The 26,963-nt window shown below is 47.5% G+C and overlaps 1 protein-coding gene across 2 annotated transcripts in view; it reads left to right on the top strand.

The window, feature by feature from the left end:
• Positions 1 to 26,963, top strand: part of LOC115093338 (fibrous sheath-interacting protein 2-like) — a 561,966-nt gene that overhangs the window by 451,464 nt on the left and 83,539 nt on the right. For both annotated transcript variants that reach the window (XM_029604965.1, XM_029604966.1), the window contains one exon: positions 22,517 to 22,590. In XM_029604965.1, the coding sequence (XP_029460825.1) occupies positions 22,517 to 22,590 (74 nt within the window). The remainder of the gene's footprint in view (positions 1 to 22,516; positions 22,591 to 26,963) is intronic.

Below are 26,963 nucleotides of genomic sequence, written 5' to 3'. Positions count from 1 at the left end.
ACTCAACCCACTGATGATCCACTACCAGGTCCATCAGGGCTCCATCTGCCTCATAAAACCACACCAAAGCATATCTATGGACAAGAAGAAGATTCCTGGGACAGTCAGGATACAGAATCCTCCTCTGAGGACTTTATGTCTGACCCCTCACCTCCAGAACCAAGAAAGAAGTCCCCACCTGAAGACCTCTCTTTCTCCAACTTCATACAAGATATGGCAGACACCATTCCATTTAAATTGGAAACTGAGCAAGACTCAAGGCAACACACCTTAGAAGTGCTGCAGTTTGTGGATCCTCCCAAACAGGTCTTGGCTATACCAATACACGAGGTGCTTTTAGATTTACAACATCGTATCTGGGAGCACCCATCCACAGTGTCAGCTGTAAACAAGAGAGTAGATTCATCCTATTTGGTACAATCAACTCCAGGGTACCAGAAGGCTCAACTACCACATCAATCTGTGGTAGTTGAATCTGCACAGAAAAAATCAAAAAGAATCCGGCCTCATTCCTCCAACCCACCTGGCAAGGATCATCGCTTCCTTGATTCTTTGGGAAGGAAGATCTACCAATCTTCAATGCTAAACTCCAGAATCTCTGCATACCAGCTGTACATGACACAGTATCAGAGAAATTTATGGAAGCAGATGGAGGAACTCACCAACTCACTGCCTGAACAGCTTCAAGAACCTGCACAAGCCATAATACATAAAGGCCTGGAAGCAGGTAAACACGAGGTAAGAGCGGCCTATGACAGTTTCAATACTGCCTCCAGAACTGCAGCTGTGGGCATTGCTGCACGTAGATATGCATGGCTCAAGGCTTCTGACCTCAGGCCTGAAGTACAGGAAAAACTTGTTGATCTTCCATGCAAGGGAGACAACCTATTTGGAGAAAAAGTCCAGGAGGCGGTCCAACAACTGAAGGATCACACGGAGACTTTACGTCAATTGTCCCAAATGCCTCAAGATCCTTCCACACAGCCTCCTCGCCGACTTCCTCGCAGGGAAACAAGGAGGCCTTATTACAGGCCATGCAGATACTACTCCCAAACATCTCGGGGTAGATCTACCAGACCTCAACAGCAACGCACCCAAGCTAGACAACCAAGGGCACCCCGTGCTCAACCCCCACCTCAGACAGGCCCTGCTACTGGGTTTTGAGATACAACCCAGAGAACAAACCACTCCTTTAAACCCTCACACACAAATTCCAGTGGGTGGAAGAGTGTCCCATTTTTACACACACTGGCAAACAATAACAACAGACCAATGGGTGCTCTCTATAATAGCACAGGGTTACAAACTCAATTTCCTATCAATTCCACCAGAATTTCCACCGAGAGCCTTCCCACAACAGGAATCTCAACTAATTCCTCTACAAGTAGAATTATCCTCCCTTCTGAAGCTCAGGGCAATACAATCAGTGCCCCAATCTCAGAAGGGAAGAGGATTCTACTCCCGTTACTTCCTCATTCCAAAGAAAACAGGAGGCCTACGCCCCATCCTAGACCTAAGAAATCTCAACAAATTTCTAAAGAAGGAAAAGTTCAGAATGGTTTCTCTAGGCACTATGCTTCCACTTCTTCAAAAAGGAGATTGGCTTTCTTCTCTGGATCTTCAGGATGCTTATACTCACATCCCAATATACCCTCCTCATCGCAAGTACCTACGCTTCATAGTAGGTCATCAACACTTCCAATACAGAGTCCTTCCCTTCGGACTCGCCTCTGCTCCCAGAGTGTTCACAAAGTGTCTAGCAGTCATTGCAGCACATCTACGCAAACAAGGTGCTCATGTATTTCCATACCTAGACGACTGGCTCATCAGAAGTCAGTCTCTACAAGGAGCTCTCGATTCTCTCAATCAAACAATTACAACACTACATTCAGTGGGATTCCTGATCAATTATCAAAAATCTCATCTCACACCAGGACAACTGCTTCAATTCATAGGAGCAGAATTGAACACCAACCTGGCAAGAGCTTTTCTACCAGAGGACCGGGCAGAAACAATCTCATTACTAGCAAGGTGGTTCACATCACAAACACATGTAACAGCCCACCAGTTTCTAACTTTGCTAGGCCAAATGGCCTCCACGGTTCACGTCACACCCATGGCACGTCTAGCCATGAGAATAACACAATGGACTTTAAGATCACAATGGATCCAAGCCATTCAACCATTAAATACTCAAATTCAAGTAACCCACCAACTACATTCTTCCCTGCTATGGTGGGTGAGCAAGGACAATTTGCGCAAGGGCCTACCCTTTCAACCACCAGTCCCACAAATAACTGTGACTACAGATGCATCCATCTTGGGTTGGGGAGCTCACATAGGCAATCTCCAAACACAAGGAACTTGGACAAAGCTCGAAGCAACATTTCAAATCAATTTTCTGGAACTTCGAGCTATACGCAATGCTCTACATGCCTTCAAGGACTGCCTTACCAACAAGACTGTTCTAATCCAAACGGACAACACAGTAGCCATGTGGTACATCAACAAACAAGGAGGGACAGGCTCGTACCTCCTTTGTCAAGAGGCAGCTCAGATATGGGGCTGGGCCTTGAACAACTCCATGTTTCTCAAGGCCACTTACCTAGCGGGCATTCACAATGTAGTGGCGGACAGACTGAGTCGTCAATTCCAACCACACGAATGGTCACTAGATCCCACAGTAGTGACCAGGATATTTCAACGTTGGGGACAACCAACTGTAGACCTCTTTGGATCACATCTGAATCACAAAGTGGACAACTACTGTTTCCTATACAACCTGATCAACAGGCCAGCCAAGGACGCATTTGCTCGCCCTTGGAACTCAGGCCTACTCTACGCGTATCCTCCAATACTGCTCATTACCAAAACTCTAGTGAAGCTACAACAAGACAAGGGGACCATGATACTCATAATCCCATATTGGCCTCAACAAGTATGGTTTCCCACACTTCTAGACCTCTCAGTCAGGGATCCCATTCGCCTGGGAGTAGCTCCCACTCTCATAACTCAGGATCAGGGTCGGTTGCGCCATCCCAACCTCCAATCCCTACCACTGACAGCTTGGATGTTGAAAGCTTGATCTTACAACCACTCAATCTTTCATCCAATATATCCCAAGTGCTTATAGCTTCACGTAAACCTTCCACACGGAAGAACTATGCTTCCAAATGGAAGAGGTTCACTTTATGGTGCAAGCAAAATGACATTAATCCTTTCACTTGTCCTACAAATTCTTTACTAGACTACTTGTACCATCTCTCAGAATCTGGTCTCCAGACTTCATCTGTAAGAGTGCATTTAAGTGCAATTTCAGCTTACCATAATCAGGTAGCAGATGCACCTATCTCTACACAACCTCTTGTCAGCAGATTTATGAGAGGTTTAACTCACCTCAAACCACCAATTAGACACCCAGTCACACAATGGGATCTAAATTTGGTTTTATCAAGACTCATGCGTTCTCCTTTTGAACCCATAGATTCCTGTGATCTAAAATTCCTTACATGGAAGACCATATTCCTCATAGCCATTACATCAGCTAGAAGGGTTAGTGAGTTACAAGCACTTGTCACATATGAACCTTACACTAAGTTCTTACATGACAGGGTGGTTCTCCGTACTCATCCTAAATTCCTCCCTAAGATAGTCACGGAATTCCACTTAAACCAATCTATAGTTTTACCCACATTCTTTCCAAGGCCTCACTCTCACCAGGGAGAGAGGGCCTTGCACACCTTGGATTGCAAGCGTACTCTGTCTTTCTACTTAAACCGCACTGCAGTCCACAGGAAATCCAATCAACTCTTTGTTTCCTATGACCCAAACAAACCAGGTAAAGCGGTGGGTAAACATACTCTATCCAATTGGCTAGCAGATTGCATACAATTTTGTTATGAACAAGCAGGCCTTCCTCTCCAAGGGCGAGTAAAAGCACACTCAGTAAGGGCAATGTCAACTTCAGTAGCACACTATCATTCAGTGCCAATACTTGACATATGTAAAGCAGCAACATGGAGTTCTCTTCACACTTTTGCAGCTCATTACTGCTTGGACAAGCAAGGAAGACAAGATTCAAACTATGGACAGTCTGTCTTAAAGAACTTGTTTCCAGCTTAAACCCAACTCCTTCTACATCCAATATTCTGTGATCCTCGGCTGACTCATTTCAACAACTACATTCCATCACAAGATGAGTCAGCCTCTAGCTTGCTAATCACCCATATGTGAGGACTAGCATCCTGCTTGTCCTGGGATAAAGCAAAATTGCTTACCTTGTAATAGGTGTTATCCCAGGACAGCAGGATGTAGTCCTCACAGACCCCACCCGCCACCCCGCGGAGTTGGGTCTCATACCTTTTATTATTTTATTTTTGCTAACGCTTTTGCTATATACGAGACTGAAGAGAGACACCTGTGGCAGAGAATATCATAGCATGCTGGGCATGCTCAGTGGCCTCACAGGGCCAGTCAAAAGTTTCTAGAAACTTTGACAGAAAGCTTCCCGCTTCAGGGCTCCGTCAGTGACGTCACCCATATGTGAGGACTACATCCTGCTGTCCTGGGATAACACCTATTACAAGGTAAGCAATTTTGCTTTATCAGAGGCACTAATCTGGGAACTCTTAGTGAGAGAAACACTACAGTTAAAAGCCTCCCAGGATCATCGGCTAGCAGAAATGCTATTCTAATAGTCAAAGTGATCAAAGAAGAAAGCAAAGACTCTAAAGTTGATATATCATCCATCTGGGAACCAACGACCTTGCTAGAAACAGCATCCAAGTGGTACAGAGAGATTTCCAGTCTCTAGCGAAGCAAATTAGTCACATGGCGACAACCATTGCCTTTTCAGAAGTATTACCTGTTCATGGAAAGGGGAAGGAGAGGCTAAGCCATATTAATAACTTTAATGTATGGCTCAAATCCTGGTGTAAGGAACAAAGTTTTGGATTTATTGGGGGCTGGGGCCGTGTATAAAACAGTAAAAAGCTCTTTGTCAAAGATGGCTTACATCTGTCTGTGCAAGAAAAAAGTGAGTTCCTGGTAGAGCATTTGAACTGTTGCATGTAATATTTTTTATTTCGGCAACTCCGTAGTTCAGATACAGACACTGGGTGAAGGTCCCCCAACACGGTCCCGTGTTTCGCCACCCGGCTGCTTCGGGGGGGATTAATTTTAACAACGATCTGTATCAGTCTGACATGGTTTTCAAATAGAGTGCCGTGTCAGACCATGTCAGACTGATACAGATCGTTGTTAAAATTAATCCCCCCCGAAGCAGCCGGGTGGCGAAACATGGGACCGTGTTGGGGGACCTTCAGCCAGTGTCTGTATCTGAACTACGGAGTTGCCGAAATAAAAAATATTACATGCAACAGTTCAAATGCTCTACCAGGAACTCACTTTTTTCTTATACTTTTGTTGTGTATGCTGATAAATTCTGAGTGCAAGTGGTGCTCCGGTGTGTCGTTGGATTTATTACATCTGTCTGTGGCAGGAAAAAGGATCCTATGTAATAAGGCATTTAAACTAGATGCTGGGGGTGGCAGTAAGAAATTAGAATGTCACCCCCCCCCCCCCCAAATACAAATGCAATGGAAAAGGGTGAAGTGGATAACAAAACTCAACTAAATAAGTCACAAAAGGAGTCCAAGAAAGTAGTAACCTGAACGAGAATAGCTGGAAATATATGAGCACAAATGCTCGTAGTTTGGGCAATAAAATCCCAGATCTGCAAGCCCTAATGGTAGAGGCGGACTTGGACGTTGTTGCTGTCACGGAGATGTGGTTCATGGAATCTCATGATTGGGATTCGGCAATACCGGGCTATAACTTGTTAAGGAAGGACAGAGAGGACAGGAAAGGGGGAGGAGTGGCTCTTTATGTCAGAAACAATATCCAAGCATCTGAACTGCAAGGAAGAAGCACTATGGGCTGACCTAAAAATAGATGATGGGGCATCCATTTTTATTGAAGTGGTTTACAGGCCTCCAAATAAAATGGAAGAGCTTGACAGAGATCTGGTTGAAGACATCCAAAAGATGGGAAAGAAGGGAATGGTGATGATTGTTGGAGATTTTAATTTACCGGATGTAGACTGGAGAATCCCTTCTGCAGAATCTAACAATAGTAGAGAGATAGTGGATGCCCTTCAAGGGGCTCTGTTCAAACAAATGGTAATGGAACCCATGAGGGAGGGAGCTATACTCGATTTAGTGCTCACTAATGGAGATAATATCTCTAATGTCCAGGTGGGTGCCCACCTCAGCACCAGTGATCATCAAACGGTATGGTTTCAAATCACAAATAGGATATGGAGAAGAAGAACGAAGACCCAAGTTTTGCAGTTCAAAAACACGGACTATGATGAAATGGGGAAGTACCTGGAGGAAGAACTAGAAGGCTGGGAGAACAAGAGAAATGTGGAACAACAATGGACCAAACTAAAAGGAGCAATTACCAAGGCAACTAATCTATATGTTAGAAAAGTAAAGAAAAGAAAAATGAAATCTATCTGGTTCTCAAAGAAGGTGGCTGACAAAATAAAAGCTAAAAGAATAGCGTTCAAGAAATATAAAGGATCCCAAAAGGAGGAGCACAAGGAAGAATATCTGGTGGAACTGAGGGAGACAAAGAAAGTAATCAAGAGAGCAAAAAGTCAAGTGGAAGAAAGGATTGCCAAAGAGGTAAAGTGAGGTGACAAAACATTTTTCAGATACATCAGAGAAAGGAGAAAAGTTCAAAGTGGTATAGTGAAATTGAAAGGTGAAAAGGATCAATGTGTGGAGAGAGACGAAGAAATGGCAGAAATATTAAACTAAAGAGGACCCTAGAGAAGAACCATCGCTAGTTAACAAGAAACTGGAGGGGCGTGGAGTAGATGTTACTCCGTTTACAGAAGTGAATGTATGGGACCAGCTAGGAAAACTAAAAGTGGACAAAGCCATGGGGCCTGATGAGGTTCATCCCAGGATACTGAGGAGATGTGCTGGCGGGTCCGCTACGTGACCTGTTCAATAGATCTCTAGAAACGAGAGTGGTGCTGAGTGATTGGAGAAGAGCAGTGGTGGTCTCGCTTCACAAGAGTGGGAGGAGAGGAGGCTGGAAACTACAGGCTGGTTAGCCTCACCTCGGTGGTGGGAAAAGTAATGGAGTCTCTGCTGAAAGAAAGAGTAGTGAACTATCTACATTCAGAAGAATTGCTGGACTAGAGGCAGCATGGATTCACCAGGGGAAGGTCCTGTCAGACAAATCTGATTGACTTTTTTGACTGGGTGACTAGGGAATTAGATCGAGGAAGAATGCTCGATGTCATCTACTTGGATTTCTGAAAAGCTTTTGATATGGTCCCGCACAGGAGGCTTGTGAATAAAATGAGAAGCTTAGGAGTGAGTGCCGAGGTGGTGGCCTGGATTGCAAGCTGGTTGACAGACAGAAGGCAATGTGAGATGGTAAATGGAACTTACTCTGAAGAGAGAGCGATGTTAAGTGGAGTGCCTCAAGGATTGGTGTTGGGACCACTCCTGTTCAATATCTTTGTGGGCGACATTGCAGACGGGATAGAAGGTAAGGTTTGTCTTTTTGCAGATGATACTAAGATCTGCAACAGAGTGGACATGCCGGAAGGAATGGAGAGAATAAGACGGGATTTAAGGAAGCTGGAAGAGTGGTCGAAGATATGGCAGTTGAGATTCAATGCCAAGGAATGCAGAGTCATGCATATGGGGTGTGGAAATCCGAAAGAACTGTATTTGGTGGGGGGTAAAGGACTGATGTGCACGGAGCAGGAGAGAGACCTTGGGGTGATAGTTTTTAACGATCTGAAGTCGGCGAAACAATGTGACAAGGCGATAGCTAAAGCCAGAAGAATGCTGGGCTGCATAGAGAGAGGAATATCTAGTAAGAGAAATGGAGTGATGATCCCCTTGTACAGAGCCTTGGTGAAGCCTCACCTGGAGTACTGTGTTCAGTTCTGGAGACCGTATCTCCAATGGGACGAGACAGGATGGAGGTGGTCCAGAGAAGGGCAACCGAAAAGGTGGATGGTCTACATAAAATGACTTATGAGGAGAGGCTGAAGAACCTAAATATGTACACCCTGGAGGAGAGGAGGAGCAGAGGTGATATGATACAAACTTTCAGATACTTGAAAGGTTTTAATGATCCATGGTCAACAACAAACCTTTTATGTTGGAAAAAAATCAGTAGAACTAGGGGCCACAATTTGAAGCTCCAGCGAGGAAGACTCAGAACCAATGTCAGGAAGTATTTCTTCACAGAAAGGGTTGTGGATGCCTGGAATGCCCTTCTGGAGGAAGTGGTGAAGACAAAAACTGTGAAGGATTTCAAAGGGGCATGGGATAAACACTGTGGATCCATAAAGGCTAGAGGATGGGAATGAAGAGAAGAGCCATGGGGGTGGATTACTGGAATGGAGGCTAGTACCTGGTGATTACTACCCTTACTCAATAAGCCTTCTCATGGTTAATGCAACTCCAACATTACTGTCTGCCTCAACAGCAAGGAAAAATGTGGAAAAAAAGGATTTGCATTCAGATAACAACCAACAAGGACTGAACTTCACAATCTGGGTAAACAAATAAGCTTGGGGGTAGCTTGCTTATTATGGCGGTTACTACCATAAACCAATTAAGCCTGATACATTACTTTGAATGCATATACGCCATTGCTCTCTGCTTCTACGGCAGGGGAAAATGTGGAAAACAGGATTTACATTCAGACAACATCCAACAAGGCATTTATCTGTGCAGTCTGGGTAAACAAGCATCAGGGTAACTTGCTTGATGCGGCGGTTACTACCTTTAACCATTAAGCCTTATGCTTACCTTTGATGCAACTCCAACATTACTCTCTGCATCAATGACAGGGGATGGCAGGAAATTTGAATCAAACAGTTACCAACAAGGGCCCTTAACTTGGTGGTTGATGAAACAGATAAGTATTGGAAAATAAATGTTGAAGCTTGCATGGCAGACTAGATGGGCTGATTGGTCTTTTTCTGCTGTCATTTCTATGTTTCTATAAGAAAAAATATCACTACTTCTACAATTACGTTAACCTAGCACCACCCAGATCCACCCACTGCCAGCCCACGTTTTATGCAGCTAAATGTTGGCTGGATAAGTGACTTCTCTGGCTATCTAGTGCCACTCAATATACCCAGATATTCAGCAAACCACTAGATAGCCAGATAAGGTCTACTTCTCCGGCTATTAAGCACTGAATCTGCTTTGAATATGCCACCCTATGTTACCTTGTTACTATAATTTCAAGCAAGAACATAAGAACATAAGAAAATGCCATACTGGGTCAGACCAAGGGTCCATCAAGCCCAGCATCCTGTTTCCAACAGTGGCCAATCCATGCCATAAGAACCTGGCAAGTACCCAAAAACTATGGGGCGGATTTTAAGAGCCCTGCTCGCCTAAATCCGCCCAAATCTGGGCGGATTTAGGCGAGCAGGGCCCTGCGCGCCAGTGAGCCTATTTTACATAGGCCTACCGGCGCGTGCAGAGCCCCGGGACTCGCGTAAGTCCCGGGGTTTTCTGAGGGGTCGTGTCGGGGGCGGGCTCGAACCACGCGGCGTTTTCGGGGCGTGGCCACGCCCTCCGGACCCGCCCCCAGGTCGCGTCCTGGCGCGCTAGCGGCCCGCTGGCGCGTGGGGATTTACGCCTCCCTCTGGGAGGCGTAAATCCCCCGATAAAGGTAAGGGGGGGTTAGACAGGGCCGGTGGGTGGGTTAGGGAGGGGAAGGTGAGGGGAGGGCAAAAGAAAGTTCCCTCCGAGGCCGCTCCGATTTCGGAGCGGCCTCGGAGGGAACGGGGTAGGCTGTGCGGCTCGGCGCGCGCTGGCTATACAGAATCCATAGCCTTGCGCGCGCCGATCCCGGATTTTAGTGGATACGCGCGGCTCCCCGCGTATCTACTAAAATCCAGCGTACTTTTGCTTGCGCCTGATGCGCCAGCAAAAGTACGCCAAATCGCGCGGTTTGAAAATCTACTCCTAAGTCTATTCCATGTTACCATTGCTAATGGCAGTGGCTATTCTCTAAGGGGTGGATTTTAAGAGCCCTGCTCGCCGGTGCGCCTATGTTCAATAGGCCTACCGGCGCGCGCAGAGCCCCGGGACTCGCATAAGTCCCGGGGTTTTCCGAGGGGGGCGTGTCGGGGGCGGGGCCGAGCGGCGCGCCATTTTCGGGGCGGGACGCGGCATTTCCGGGGCGGGCCCGGGGGCGTGGTTTCGGCCCAGGGCGGTCCGGGGGCGTGGCCGCGCCCTCCGGAACCGCCCCCGGGTTGCATCTAGGCGCGCCAGCGGCCCGCTGGCGCGCGGGGATTTACTTCTCCCTCTGGGAGGCGTAAATCCCTCAACAAAGGTAGGGGGGGGGTTTAGACAGGGCCAGGGGGGTGGGTTAGGTAGAGGAAGGGAGGGGAAGGTGAGGGGAGGGCGTTAGCGAATTCCCTCCGAGGCCGCTCCGATTTCGGAGCGGCCTCGGAGGGAACGGAGGTAGGCTGCGCGGCTCGGCACGCACCGGCTACACGGAATCGGTAGCCTTGCGCGCGCCGATCCAGGATTTTAGCGGCTACGCGCGTATCTACTAAAATCCCACGTACTTTTGTTTGCGCCTGGAGCACCAACAAAAGTACGCCAACGCGCCGTTTTTGAAAATCTACCCCTAAGTGAACTTAATAGCAGGTAATGGATTTCTCCTCCAAGAACTTATCCAATCCTTTTTTAAACACAGCTATACTAACTGCACTAACCACATCCTCTGGCAACAAATTCCAGAGTTTAACTGTGCGTTGAGTAAAAAAGAACTTTCTCCGATTAGTTTTAAATGTGCCCCATGCTAACTTCATGGAGTGCCCCCTAGTCTTTCTACTATCCGAAAGAGTAATAACCGATTCACATCTACCCGTTCTAGACCTCTCATGATTTTAAACAGTAGCGCAAGTATTTTTAAAATGATATATGCACATACTTTCTAAAGTACTAGCCTCTGCACATAAATCAGGGTTTATTACGCATATATGTTATAATTATTTTACTTGTAAAATATACATAGATATGTCTATAAAATTGTTAGGAAAAAGTAAATGTTTTCTTGCATTGCAAATATTCACGCCTACTGAACCATACATGTGTACTTTCAAAGAAGAACTACACAGTATTTTATATACTGTGCAGCTCCTGAAGCAGAATTTATAAATTACTAGGATAAATATATAGCCATCCACTTATGCATGCAAATGCTGTACAGTGAATAGGTTTGAAAGTTAGGCATTTCTTTTAATTTTCAAAAATTTCTCAGGAAGAGTACCCACACATATTTACAGCTGCTATTTTGTGCGGGTAGTTTTTCCAAGAAAAATATGTGCATACATTGAAACTCAAAACTATACATATAACAACACTCCCTCCCCACCTTCCCTTGTAATGCATCTTCTTCCTGTGGGTAAAGTTTTGCATTTAGTGGCACTATGTGCATAACAGCAAGCCTCACCCCAGCCCCACGAAGAGGAATGTCTGTTCTCATTGTGGGTAAAGTTATGCAAGTAGTGGCATAACATATAACATCAAACCCCTACCCAATTCACCCTGTAATGTATCTTCTCAGTGTGGGTAAAGTTACGCATGTAGTGCCACTATGCACATAAGCCAAGCCCCTACGGCTCGATACTGTAACGTTCGGTTGAAGATTTCCCGTCTGTAACGTGCTGGGAGCGCACAATTCGGACGCGTAAGGCGATCCAGCGATACAGTCTCCAGTTTCACGCGTCCTTGGCGCTTCTTAAAACAGACGCATAACCCTTTCCGCACGCAGCATGTATATGATATGTAAATGAGCGAATTAGCTGTATAATGAAGGAATTAGCTATTCCCCTACGATACTGTGACGCGCGCTCAGATTATCTCCTTTGTAACCCGCTATTTTGCCGCGGCCTTAACGTGTTAGTTTACCGTTACCCTCTATGTGGTGTTAGTGTGGTGTTCGAAAATTAAAACGGGAATAAAGTGTAAAAAATGGTGTAAAAAAAGTGTAAAAACATTGCTTACCTGCCCTGGCCCCGTCCGGTCTCCGGTGCAGCCCCAGTCCTCCCGAAGCAAAAAAAAAAAAAAAAACCGAAAAAGTAGCAAGGCTCGGGCCTGTTACAATAGTCCCTTCTCCTCTCCTCCTGATTTCGGCGCTCAAGGCCCCGTCCGGTCTCCGGTGCAGCCCCAGTCCTGTCCCCTCCTCCCGAAGCAAAAAAAACCAAAAAAGTAGCAAGGCTCGGGCCTGCTACTGTAGTCCCTTCTCCCTTCCTCCCAATTTCGGCGCTCAAGGCGGCCGGGTGGGCGTGCATTCATCCAGGCAGAGGGAGCCGGCGGCGAAAACGGCCTCCGGCTCCCTCTGCCTGGATGAATGCACGGCCCCCGCCGGCAGTGAATGAACGCCCGTGCCCGTGCATTCATTTCAGCGCTCAAGGCAGTCACACGACGTCTCGGCATGTAACTGCCTTGAGCGCTGAAATCGCACGGGCATTCATTCACTGCCGGCGGGGGCCATGCATTCATCCAGGCAGAGGGAGCCGGTGGCCGCTTTCGCCGCCGGCTCCCTCTGCCTGGATGAATGCACGCCCACCCGGCCACCTTGAGCGCCGAAATCGGGAGGAGAGGAGAAGGGACTCCCGTAGCAGGCCCGAGCCTTGCTACTTTTCGGTTTTTTGTTGTTTTTTTTTGCTTCGGGAGGAGGGGACCGGACGGGGCTGCAAGAGACCGGACTGGGGCTGCACCGGAGACCAGACGGGCTGGACCGGAGACCGGACGGGGCCAGGGCAGGTAAGCGGGGGCTGGGGGAAAGTTTGCTGAGCATCGGGGAACATAACTGTCCACTTCCTGGTACCTGTCATTTGAAATGACATTTGAAATAACAGATACCAGCGCGACCGTGAAGCGTTAGGCCCGCGAACCCAGGATACTGTATAGGCGCTCTATACAGTAAAATGGGTTGCGCGGGCCTAACGCTTGCCTAAGGCTTCACAGCCGCGGCATGCATTTGCATGCAATTAGAAGAGAGTATCGAGCACTAAGTGAAGAGAACTGTGCGTGCGGGGAGGAAGGGTGCGCCTGGCAATGCCGCACTCTTTCTACCGCGGTCTTAGAGTATCGAGCCGACACTCTGTAATGCATCTTCTCACTGTGGGTAAATTTATGAGTTGTGAACCTGCCCGAGAGGAGCGTGGGCAGGCTCCCTACCTCCTGCGGTCAGTCGGGCCGCTGACGCTGTCTCCCCAGTGCCCAAAAATGCCGTCCTCCACGGCACAAAAGCCGCGTGTCTCTCCTGCCACTGCGGCTCCTGGGGTCCTAGGACGGTGGGAAGCCGTCCTTGTCGTGCTGGGGTATTTAGCCGGCAGGGAAGCTGTCCCTGCTGGTGCCTGCAGCCCTCCTGCTCTCCCTGCTTGATTTCTTTTTTAAATTTATATTTTATTGTGTTGAAGCAAAGACAAGCAAAAGTGAACAACAAAGCAACACATGACAAACGTATTGTCCTTCAACATTTTCAAACGTGATAAACATCTTTTATCCCCAGTCCCCACCCATCCCCCCACCTCCCTCACCATGAGTTCCCAGCTAATGACTTATAAGTAATAGCCACTGAAAACGGGCCGCTGCTGGTGATTGAGCATATACTCTGTTATAGTTCTGTTGTCCGAGAGAGGTAACATCACAAGTTAGTAAGATTAGGCAGTGTCCAAACTTTCCCAGTCCAAAAAGGGTTTCCAAGTATCCCGAAAGAGGGTTTGAGTTCTGTGTAAATCCGCTGTGATTGCCGCCATCCGACATATGTAATGGACCTTTTGCTGTACTCGTGGAAGTGCAGGAAGCACGGGCTGCTTCCAATGTTGTGCTATAACCATTCTTGTAGCAATAAAAACCTGTTGACATAATAAAGTTTGGTGTTTGGTCATATCTTTGTGCGGCAAGCTAATGAGCATGAACCCAGCATTTAAGAGATCAGGGACTTGTAGTACCTGCTCCAACCATCTCGCCACCTGGTTCCACAGAGAACGCACCTGTGGACAGGACCACCACATATGCATGTACGTGCCACAACTGCCACAGTTTCGCCAACACTTTGCACTGAGGGTGGGATAACGCTTATGGAGAACATGAGGAGTTAAGTACCATCTGGTAAGCATCTTGTAACAGTTTTCCTGCATACTCGCTGAGACAGAACACTTTTTTACTATAGTATATAAGTGTAACCATTCCTCATCCGTAATGGCCCTCTCCAAATCTTGTTCCCAAGCTTTAGTATGTGGGAAGCTCTCACCTGCACCCTCAGACAAGAGAACATATATTTTAGAAACCATTCCCCGCTTCTTATCCACATCATCACAGTAATGTTCAAATAGGGTTTTACCCTGGGCGATGGAGGGGTGTACAGGAGCACTTGTGAGAAAATGGGAAATTTGAAATCCTGTAAGAAAGTCTGTGGCAGGTAGCTGATATGCGCTCTGAAGTTGAGGCCAAGTCATAGCAGAGCCGCCCCCCAAGAAGTGCCCAATTTGGAACAGGCCTCTAGACTTCCAACCCCGGAAAGAGGGATTATGATGCCCGGCCGGGAAGTTGCATAAATGAGTAAGGTGCGTAGAATAGAAATACTGGCGGGTGCCTATAATTAGTTTCTTCCACTTATCCCATAAGCGTATAGTGGTGTTAATGGATGGAGATAATGCATCCACAAAAACCCATGTATCGCGTGGCTGCCAGGCCAAGGCCGCTAGTGGCATATGCCCCAAGATGCGGTCTGCAAAGGCGACCCATTGTTTGGCTGTGGTGATCCTATGGCAGTCTGTGATCACTAGTAACTGAGCCGCCACATAGTATTTCGCTAGATGAGGCACTCCCAAACCTCCCCTGTCCCTAGGTAAATATAACAAACGACGTGATAGTCTTGGGGGTCGCCTGCGCCAAATGAAGTCAAATAAGATCTTCTGCCAGGACTTCAACAAAGCAGAGCTGAGATGAATAGATAGGGTGATAAACAGATATAAAAATCTGGGTAAAATGTTCATTTTTACAATAGCTATGCGCCCCATCCACGAATGGTGACCCCTGTCCCAAGCCTGTAAGTCTTTCCTAATTTTACCCAAAAGGGGTGTGTAATTGAGGTCGTATAAGGCATCAAGGTCAGCCCCAATATGCACCCCAAGATATTTAATGGCACCTTTTGCTATCTTAAACGGGTATAGCCGTTGTAAGTCCTGTATAGTGTTAGGGTCGACTGATACATTGAGAATCTCGGATTTATCTAGATTGATTTTAAAACCGGAGACCGCACTAAAAGCAGTGATCTCAGAGGTGATTTCCCGGAGGGAGGTGTTAGGGTTGGTGACGGTCATGAGAATGTCGTCTGCAAAGAGAGACAATTTCATGTGGAGATCCCCTAGACTGACACCCGTGATTTTAGCAGAGTTACGGATTCGCGTTGTAAAAGGCTCTAAAAAGAGTGCAAACAATAAGGGCGAGAGCGGACATCCCTGTCGAGTCCCGCGTTGTACCGGGAACTCAGTTCCATATCCCCCATTAACCTTTATGCGCGCAGTGGGAAGATGATATAGTACATGAAGCCACTGTAGATAGACAGGCCCAAAATTCATTTTGTCTAAAGTGGCAAACAGGAACTCCCAGTGCACTAGATCAAATGCCTTTTCTGCGTCAATAGCCAGGAGCAACAACGGCATGTTCTGTTTCTTAGCCCACCACAGAATATCAGTGACCTTACGCACATTATCTGCCGCCATTCTTTGCGGGATAAACCCTACTTGATCCCTGTGGACCATCCCCGGGAGGACTATATTGAGACGTGCTGCTAGTATCTTCGCCAAGATCTTCAGATCCAGGTTAATGAGGGATATCGGTCTGTAGGAACTGCAGAGATTGGGGTCCCTACCTGGTTTTGCCAACACAGTGATGCCGGCTGAATTCGTGGGTGGGGGTAAAAAATCCCCCTCCCGCAGGCTATTAAAATAAGTCACTAAGGGCGTAAGAAGGGATGCGCTGCATTTCTTATAATACGCACTAGAGAAGCCGTCGAGACCCGGGGCTTTGCCGGCTTTTAGATCTCGAATGGCCGCCTGAACCTCCGCTACATTAATCGGCTCATCAAGAGTAGCCTGCTGTGCTACAGTAAGACCCGGTAGTTGTAAATCCGTAAGGTACTGCCCAATGGACTGGGCTGATATAGTATCATCTTTTTTATAGAGGGACTCATAGAATTTGGTAAAACACTCTCTAATCCCCGCTGAAGAAGTGACATACCTCCCTTCTGGGTTCTTTATCTTGGCGATATTGTTCTGGATAGAACGCTGTTTCAGCTGGCGAGCCAATATGCGGCCTGCTTTATTGGAGCCCTCAAAGAATTTTTGGTGAGTGCGCTCCAGAGCGTGTGCAACCCAGGCGGCATCCAGCATGTGCAATTCTGTGCGTACTGCACTCAACTGTCGTAACAATTCAGGGTTTAAGGTGCATGCATGCTGACGAGCCAACCCGCTCAACCTACCAAGAAGTTCTGTTCTGCGCTTTTCTCTGGCTTTTTTCCCCGCAGTGGCAAGTGCAATGAGCTTCCCACGAATAACTAATTTAGAGCATTCCCACAAAGATCCTGCCGCTGCTACGGAGCCCGTGTTATTTAGAAAATACTCTTCAAGGTATTCATTAACTACCCGACACTGCTCCTCGTCCCCCAGTAGCTCCTCTCGTAACCTCCAATATCGAATGCCCATATCCACCGTGGACAGAGTCAGCGTCACCCATACCGGAGCGTGGTCTGACCACGTGATGTCTCCTATCCCCACGTCCGCTACCTGGTTCTGCAACCCCTTGTCTACTAGAAAAAAGTCTATCCTGGAGTAGGATGTGTGGGGGTGTGAAAAGAAAGTGTACATTCTTGAAAAGGGGTTTCGCGAGCGCCATATATCTACTAACCCCCAGAGAGAAATCACGTTGGTCAATTCAGAGGAGGCTGCCCAACTGTCTGCTTTCAGGCGATGGGATGTATCCATTCTCGGATTGCGTACCAAATTATGATCACCCCCCCACAGTACCTGACCTTCTATATAGTGGTTCAATTTATCCACTAAAGAGCGCAAGAAACATCCTTGGTCCCTATTGGGGGCATAGATATTAATGAGCGTGTATACATGCTGGTCTAGCTTGATCTTTAAGAAAAGATACCTCCCATTGGGATCCGCTATGTGAGATACATATGTATATGGTATGGAGCTGGCCATCAGAATGCCCACCCCAGCATACTTATTGCCACGGGTGCTGGCTGCTAAATACACGTGTGGGTAACCCGCCAGCTGCAGCAGGCGTTCATGGTGCCTACGCAAGTGCGTTTCCTGGATAAAGGCTATTGATACCTGTTGTTGTTGCAAATCCCTCTGCAAAAGGTGCCTCTTTTTGGGGGAATTAAGGCCCTTAACATTAAGGGACCACACCTTCATCGCCATTCAGATAACACGACACTCCCACCAGCGTCCTTACAATGTCCCCCCTCTCCCGCCAGACAGCAGATTGTAGAAAACTGAACAAAGCATAACAATAGTGCGAACTCATGGTCCCCCTACCCAACCTTCCCGATCCCCCCAATACACATGTATCCTCGCCCTGGATACCTACAATCTGAGAACGTGAACACACCATCGAGCACTAAGCTCAACCCGCTCAATATTCGCATACTAGAGCGTATTTGTCCCGATCATCATGTTAAATAACAAGGTTAAACTTGAGGGAAAACAAATCCCGCCGGGGACGTACGCAGCAAGATAATGTCCTGTATTAATGAGAGATAAAGCGTTGCAATTTCTGAAAGCTGCAAGCATCAATGCGGCACAAAGAATCAATCGTCCAATCGCAGACCTCAGGAACCAGAGCCCTGATTAGACTTCTGTCGAGCCAGGCGGTTATTATTGCCCACTCTCCGCCACCCGGGTGTAGTAGTCATCCGATAGGGTAGTTCTTCCGGCTTACTGGCAGGCAGGGCATGAGGGATGTTAGCTTTATTGAAGGCCTCCTTCGCTTCCGCCAGTGTCTTAAGGCGATACGTGACCCCCTCAGTAGTGAATAGAAGCCCAAAGGGAAATGTCCATCTGTAGCGGATCTGCTTCTCCTGCAGGATCGTTGTCGCAGCTCGCAGTTCATAGCGCTTGCGGAGTGTGGAGGCTGCCAAATCCACGAATATGCTTACTTTGTGGCCTTCCCAGACCCACTCACGCTGCTTCCTGGACACCAGATAAATTCGCTCCTTCTCCCGGAATATCTGCATACAGAGCAGTATGTCCCTGGGCCGATCTCCGTTGCGAGGGCCTTGCACCCGGTGCGCTCTTTCAACGTTATAGGTGAGGGAGGGCCGTTCCTCGTCCGCACCAGCTGGCGGCTCCGCCTGCATAATAAAACGAAGCAATCGAGTAGCCACCTCCCTGCAGTCTGTAAAAGCTGGCGTCTCAGGGATCCCCCTGATACGCAAGTTATTGCGACGTGACCTATTCTCTAGGTCTTCTAATTTTTCTTCCATACTCATGTGCTCCGCCCTGCTTACTTTTTGCAATTCGCGAGTGCGATGCGTAAATTCCTCCTGTGCTTCCATCCTGGTATCCAGTTCATCGACCCGCCGGCCCATTGAGGCTAGATCCTCCTTAACATCCGCTATCAGGGTCTGTAACTCCTGTTTGTGTTGCCGCATATCGGCACGTAGTTCTATGAACCATTCTCGCAACTCTGAGCGAGAAGGTAGATCATGCAGAGACTGCGGCGCCGCGTGTTCGAGCTCGTACGCCACGTCTCCCTCAGCGGCCTGCTCCGCTGCAGGGGTGCCGTCTGCGACGTCCATTTTCTCGTAGGCGAACTGTTTTAAGTTCACATTTTTTTTCTTCCCCGCCATCTCGAGCCGTCGGAGAAGCGGGATCGCCGATTTGCGCGGAAAAAATAGAGCGTTTGCAGCTGATCAGAGCGCAAATGTACAGGGCAGAGCCGGGAGCGAACGCCTAAGCCGCCATGCCCGCTGGTGACGTCATCACGTCTCTCCCTGCTTGATTTCTTCGCGGTTGGAAGCCGCTTCTTGCAACCTGCCTTCCTTCACTTCATGGCAAGGCTGCCCCGCTGCCTGCCTTGCTTCCTTGGGCCCTCCACGTGGCTGAGGACGCCACAAGCTTCCTGCTCTTCTCTTCCAGCTTCCTAAGGCGCGGGCATGCGCCTCTTTCCTGCTCTTCAAGGGCCAACCAGATGTGGCCCCTGCTAGCTCCTCCCTGGGCGTTGTTCTCTTCAGCCCTACAAAAGGGCCCAGCGTTCATTCCAAGGTGGCATTCGCAAGGAGTTAGTTGCTCCTGGATGTTCTTGTCCTTCGCTCCTGGAGTCTTCTCTGTTCCAGCTATTCTTCAAGGGCCTGTGTCCTTTGTTTCCTGTCGGAGCATCATGTTTCGTCCTGAAGTCTGTGATCCGTTCCTGATGTCTGTGTTCCAGTCCTGATGTCCGTGATCCAGTCCAGATGTCCTGAACCCCTGGTTCCTTGTTGTCACCCTTTCCTGGCGTGCCATGTGGTGGTCTCATCTCCTCATGGTTCATTGCCTGTCTTCTCGTCCGCAGCTCAAGTCTCCAGAGGGTCATCCTTGCCCGAAGCCAAGTCTCGTCTTGGTCCTGTTTCCTGTTTGAAGCCAAGTCCCGTCTTGGCCCTCTGTCCTGATTCTCGTTCCGGCCCTTGGATTTTCTTCGGGCTGCTCTGTCCATGCCAAAGATTCTGTTAGTACCTTTGCCGTTCTAGCGTGGTCCGCAACCAGCCAATGGCGGCTGTGTAGGGCACGTCCCGGTACAGGCTTCTATAGCTTCTGAGACATGCTCCTCTTCTTCTCACCACATCTCGTCTAGAGGCTCCTCGAGTCCAGCGTGGTCCGCGACCAGTCCCGTGGGTCTGCCCTGTGGTGGGCTGTGTAGGGCGCGCTGCGTCTCAGCCTCAACCCAGTTCTTGCTTGACTCTCCTGAATGCCTAGAACCTAGCTTGAGTCTTCTGAATACCTTGAACCTTTCTTCGAGTACCTTGTTCCTGAGTCTCGCCTGTGCATCCAAGTACCTCATTCCTGAGTCTTCGTCTGAATCTCCATGTTCCGGTCTTCGTTGCCCTGTCCTCCATCCGGCCTGCCACTTCTTGCCGTTACCCAGCGGCAGGTCCTAAAGGGCTTGGAACAGTTGGAGGACTTTTTATAAGACCACCATTGCGTTGATGGTCCTCCCGAAGCGTCCAGGTCCGGCGGAGGGTCAGTCTGTTCAGTCATGCTTGTCTTCGCTCCAGCCTTGTTCCTACTCCAGATTCCATCGTTATATTCAGTCCAGCCTCGCTCCTGTCCAGCCCATGCTCGGTCACGCTTTGCCTGCCTCGGCACCTCTTCGGAGTTCCTCTGGGGATAAGCCGTAATCCAAGGACACACAAACCCCTGGAAAGCGGAACCGCTCTCCTAGCGCTTCCTAACAGATTGAGCTTTCCCATGCTCAAGGTCTCGATCTCCATAACATTATACATGTAGTGGCATTATGCACATAAGCCTAGCCCCTACCCAACTCACTCTGTTATGCATCTTCTCACTGTGGGTAAATTTATGTAAGTAGTGGTACTATGTACATACACCAAGCCTCAACCCAACTCACTCTTAATGCATCTTCTCACTGTGGGTAAATTTATGCATGTAGTGGCATAATGTACACAAGCCAAACCCAAACCCAACTCACTCTTAAAGCATCTTCTGACTGTGGGTAAATTTATGCATGTAATGGCATAATGAACATAAGAACATGCCATACTGGGTCAGACCAAGGGTCCATCAAGCCCAGCATCCTGTTTCCAACAGTGGCCAATCCAGGCCATAATGCACATACACCAAACCTCAACCCAACTCACTCTTAATGCATCTTCTCACTTTGGATACATTTATGCATATAGTGGCACTATGCACATAAGCCAAGCCCCTACCCAACTCACTCTTAATGTATCTTCTCACTGTGGGTAAATTTATGCATGTAGTGGCATAATGCACATAAGCCAAGCCCCTACCCAACTCACTCTGTAATGCATCTTCTCACTGTGGGTAAATTTATGCATGTAGTGGCATAATGCACATACACCAATCCTCAACCCAACTCGCTCTTAATGCATCTTCTCACTCTGGGTAAAATTATGCATGTACTGGCGTAATGCACATACACCAATCCCCAACCCAACTCACTCTTTATGCATCTTCTCACTGTGGGTAAATTTATGCATGTAGTGGCACTATGCACATACACCAAGCCTCAACCCAACTCACTCTTAATGCATCTTCTCACTGTGGGTAAATTTATGCATGTAGTGACATAATGCACGTACACCAAGGGCTCCATAGCTCAAGGGTTAGATTACTGGTCTTGTAAGCCAGAGGTCATGAGTTCAACTCCCAGTGGGGCCTTATAATTTCTCCTGGCCACTGTTGGAAACAGGATGCTGGGCTTTGGTCTGACCCAGTATAGCATGTTCTTAATTACTAACATTCTGTTTGACTTAGTTTTTGGGTACTTGCCAGGTTCTTATGGCCTGGATTGGCCACTGTTGGAAACAGGATGCTGGGCTTGATGGACCCTTGGTCTGACCCAGTATGGCATTTTCTTATGTTCTTATGCCTCAACCCAACTCACTCTGTAATGCATCTCCTCACTGTGGGTAAATTTATGCATGTAGTGGCACTATGCACATACACCAATCCTCAACCCAACTCACTCTTAAAGCATCTTCTCACTGTGGGTAAATTTATGCATGCAGTGGCACTATGCACATACACCAAGCCTCAACCCAACTCACTCTTAATGCATCTTCTCACTGTGGGTAAATTTATGCATGTAGTGGCACTATGCACATACGCCAATCCCCAACCCAACTCACTCTGTAATGCATCTTCTCACTGTGGGTAAAATTATGCATGTACTGGCATAATGCACATAAGCCAAGCCCCATATTTAGAGCAACTTAGCCAGATAAGTTAGGACTTATCCAGCTGCTTAGCAAATGTTGAATATCCCTCCCTGCTGAGCACTGTCCACTTAGCCAGATAACTAATTATCCAGATAAATATCCACCTAAGTGTTAGGCAGGTGGGCAAGAGCATTCTGGGGAGGAGTTGAATTAGCTGGATTAATTATCCTGCTAACTCAGATATTCAGAATTAGCTGGGGAACTTATCCAGCTAAGTCTGGTCACCCGTTAGGGCTAATCTAATGTCAGTTGGATAAACTTATCCAGCTAACATTAAGATAGCTGGATATATTCAACGGCACATCTGTGCCACTGAATACATGGGTTATGTTAATTAGATAAGTTTATGCAGCTAACTAGCCAATCCATACAGAGGCTCTGTATGGACCTTACTGTTGTTACTGTTGATTTGATCATTCATTTTTAAATTAATCAATTTTTCTTTCCCCTCTTGTTTCAGAGAGAAACAGATCGCTCTTGAAGAAACATCCACTGCTTCACATCTTACTCTGCTCTACAGGAAACTTTATGAAGGTTAAATTCTATTTTTATACATATGTATGTAGCAATAGCTTCCAATCCAGTTACAAATATGTACTATGGGACATTGTGAGGCACAAAGTAAAATTTTGGTTTTTTTTTCAATTTCATTTCATTTAATTTGATTCACATTTCCTTGAAGTCTTCCTGCTGCCAGTGACTGTTACTTTCTTAGTATAAACCTTACATTTTTCTCATAATATGGCTCATGCTCTCCTCCCAAGCACCCATGAACTGACCAGGAGGCAGTGACTATTCTTTCTTTGAGGGCAATAATTAAACACTGTAGGAAGCTTTCAGACCTTAGGTACTTTGTACTTTGCTCTCCATCAGGGTGATCCAGTACCGAGCGGTAGGAAGAGCTGCGTTAGTGCCTACGGCACCCGCGGTTACCGCCCGCACAGTGCAGCTCACCTACCGCTCGATCCTGAAGCCTAATTATATGTAAATGTAAGCCGCGTCCAAAAAGCCTTAGTCCCGCGCAACCCAGGATACTGGATAGAGCGCCTATACAGGATCCTGGGTGCGCGGGCCTAAGGCTTCACGCCACGCTGGTATCTGTCATTTCAAATGTCATTTGAAATGACAGATACCAGGAAGTCTGGTCCGATCTGGTGCAAAAGTAAGTTGCTTCGCCGCCGTCAGTGTCCCCCCCCCCCCTCCTCTCGGAGCAGGGAGCGAAAAGCAGCCTTGCTCCGGGAGGGGGGACGACACTGACGGCGGCGAAGCAACGCAGAAGCAACGGCGAAACGACTTTTCAGTGTCCCCCCCCCTCTCGGAGCAGGGCGCGAAAAGCAGCCTTGCTCCGGGAGGGGGGGGGACACTGACAGCGGCGAAGCTTTCCCCCAGCCCGGACACCGGCAAAACTTGCTGTTTTGCAGCCATGAGCCACGAGCAGGAACGCGAAGATCTGGCTCCGATAGCTCCTCCCGACAAGATGGCCGCCTGCACGGGGAAAGGGTACAATTGGCCGCTGAAGACGTGACATCACGACATCACGTCTTGAGCGGCCAATTGTACTCTTTCCCCGTGCAGGCGGCCATCTTGTCGGGAGGAGCTATCGGAGCCAGATCTTCGCGTTCCTGCTCGTGGCTCATGGCTGCAAAACAGCAAGTTTTGCCGGTGTCCGGGCTGGGGGAAAGCTTCGCCGCTGTCAGTGTCCCCCCCCTCCCGGAGCAAGGCTGCTTTTCGCGCCCTGCTCCGAGAGGGGGGGGGGACACTGAAAAGTCGTTTCGCCGTTGCTTCTGCGTTGCTTCGCCGCCGTCAGTGTGTCCCCCCCTCCCGGAGCAAGGCTGCTTTTCGCGCCCTGCTCCGAGAGGGGGGGGGGACACTGAAAACTCGCTTTGCCGTTGCAGTCTCCGTGGCAGCCCCAGTCCGGACATCGGAGGGGGGCTGCAACGTTTTTTTTCGCTTTTTTTTTTTTTGGCTTCTGGAGGAGGGGAGAGGACTGGGGCTGCCACGGAGACCGGCACCCATGATCGCGGCCGGGGCAGGTGAGCGGGGGCTGGGGGAAAGCTTGCCACCTACCCTTACCCATGCCTCTACCGCCTGGGTCAGGGTAGGCGGTAAGTTTGCAGGTTAAACGCGCGACAAAACGGCAGGGAAAGGTAGCGTTAGTCGGGGCGCGGGTTACGGGATGCTAGGGGAATAGCTAATTGGCTCGTTTGCATGCAATATCGCGCTAATTCGCTCGTTTGCATGCAGTATGCATGCCGCGGGCGGAAGGGATTACCCGGGGAATTTAGGACGCGGTAGGAGTAGGTTAAAGGGGATTCGGGATCGCAGGAAGGGCTAACGCGGCCGAAACGTGAGTTAGAAGCGGCTTAGGAGCAGGGTAAACACGGCCGCACTTTACAGGATAGGCCTGTATGTAAGCCTATTGTCAAACTGAATCTCTCAGGGTGTTTCCCTTTGAAAATTCGAGCAGTGCTTACATCACACCTACAGAGTGCATCTGCAATGAAAAAAGTGCAAAATACATACTGGAGAATAGTTGCAAGACATTCCTGTGCCTACTCCAGCCGCTGCACACAGCTAAAAGTGTATGTACTGTCATTTAGTTTATTTATATTTATTTAAAGTTTATTTAAAGATTTTATATATACCGCGGCACGTGTGGCACATCACCTCGGTTTACAAGCAACATTAATTCAGCAAAGCGCTTTACAATAAAACATATTAACTAGAGACAATAAACAAGTAGTAAGTTTAACCAATAACTAGGAGCATGAATAAATAAATAGTGTCTAGGGGAGAGAATAACAATGGAGAAGTGTTATGAAGGGGAACCAACAATTAGTAAAAGACCATAAAGAACTAGGAGGGAGCATTATAGCATTTATATTCAACTAAACCATGAACATCTCAGTGGAGTACAATAAAATATTAAAATACATTAATTACAACCATATACAGTTAAAATAGCAGTAAATATAAAATAAACTAACAATAACACAATTACTCCAAGAATGCTTGTGTAAAGATCCATTATTTAAGTTGTTTTCGATAGGAGAGATAGCTTGTCATAGCTCTAAGCTCCTCAGAAAAGATGTTCCACAACCAAGGAGTAGCTTCAGAAAAAGCTCTAACCTTAATTTCTGTAAGCCTCAACGTTTCAAAGGAGGGAACTGCCAAAGAATGTGAATGTGCGGGATGCAGGGTATAGCCGAGCACACAGGTAGTAAGCACAGAATACAGATGTATTGGCAAATTATCAAAGTGTGCCATAAAAGTTCAAGATATAGTCTTACACTGAATTCTCCAAAATACAAGCAGCCAAAGTAAAGAAAACAGACTTGGAGTAATATGATTAAAAAGAGCCTCCAGAAATTAGCCTGGCTGTAGCATTCTGAATTAATTGTAGGACATGTAATAGAGTTACTGTCATACAGAGCATTACAATAGTCTAAAGGGATTTAAACTCTTGCTTGAACTACAGTTCTGAAATTAGCTGGAGAAAAATAACATTTAACTCAGCATCCACTTTTCAGTTTTTAAAAAGCAGTTTTTGTCACAGCCTTTATTTGAAGCTTCATTATCAACTGCAAGTCAAGAAGGACACCAGGAGGTCAATACTCAACAGTGATTTAGGGGGTCATTTATCATAATGTGCTAAGGTATTTTCGCATGCGTAAAGCCCTGTTAACTCATGCGATAGCACCATATCGTATGGTGTGATGCAAATTTGGAAAACAGGAGGAGTTAGGGGCAGGCTGGGTTTGCCTATCTGCAAAGAGCTAATGCTGATTTTAACTACACCTTTTTGAATAGCGTTAAGCTGTGTGAAAGCTGCCATGACTGGGTGGTAAGGTTTTATCACCTTTTGTGATGTCTCCTGCAAGGCATATTTTAGGTGAATTGAAGCTCCTGGAGCATTGTGTGTGTGTGTGTGTGAGAGAGAGAGAGAGAGAGAGAGAGAGAGAGACTAGCCATATTGCCTTCTCCCTAGATAGGTATTTGTATCCTATGATAGGCCCACCTAGTAACTCGAGGTAAGGGTTAGGTATTAGTGTAGGGGGTTAGGGGCCACTTTGACATTCAACGTGAGACTTACGAACAGAACAGTGGTCTCTTATGAAGATTTGATGACCTTCGGAGTGAGGAAACTCACTCCAAGATGAGATTTGGGCAATGTTCTCTCCACCTAGCTTGATATTACCCAGGTAGAGAGTCCATCAAGCTAGGTGGAAAGAACATTGCCCAAATCTCATCTTGGAGTGAGTTTCCTCACTCCGAAGGTCATCAAATCTTCATAAGAGACCACTGTTCTGTTCGTACGTCTCACTTTGAATGTCAAAGTGGCCCCTAACCCCCTACACTAATACCTAACCCTTACCTCGAGTTACTAGGTGGGCCTATCATAGGATACAAATACCTATCTAGGGAGACGGCACTATGGCTACTCTCACTCTCTCTCTCTCTCTCTCTCTCTCTCTCTCTCTCTCTCTCTCTCTCTCTCTCATATGTCTGTGCTCCCTGGGACCATTTAAAATGGTCCCCCAGTGGTTGAATGCAGGAAATACAACAGGTCTGGCACTTATCACAAAAGTCTGAAAATGTTATCACAATTTGCACTAACTTAGCTCTTCACATAGGTAATTAGCACAAATTGCAATAAACTGTATATTAGCATAAAACACACCTCTTTTGCTATCGCATGCGATGCTTACCGCATTTTGATAAATCTAGCCCTTAGATAGGTAACTCACAAGTTTTCTATCTAAATAGCAAGTTTTGAGATATTCAGTCAGTTATCTCGCTTAATTGTTGCCTGATAAGCGCCTGGCAAGCACCCGCTCTCCTGTGCGCGCAATTCATTATTTTAATTTATTAAAATTAGACCCAGCGGTAAAAAGAGGTGCAAGGGA

The sequence above is a fragment of the Rhinatrema bivittatum genome, chromosome 6 (assembly GCF_901001135.1).
Source record: "Rhinatrema bivittatum chromosome 6, aRhiBiv1.1, whole genome shotgun sequence".
Taxonomy (NCBI): domain Eukaryota; kingdom Metazoa; phylum Chordata; class Amphibia; order Gymnophiona; family Rhinatrematidae; genus Rhinatrema; species Rhinatrema bivittatum.
This window is presented reverse-complemented; position numbering and strand designations above follow the sequence as displayed.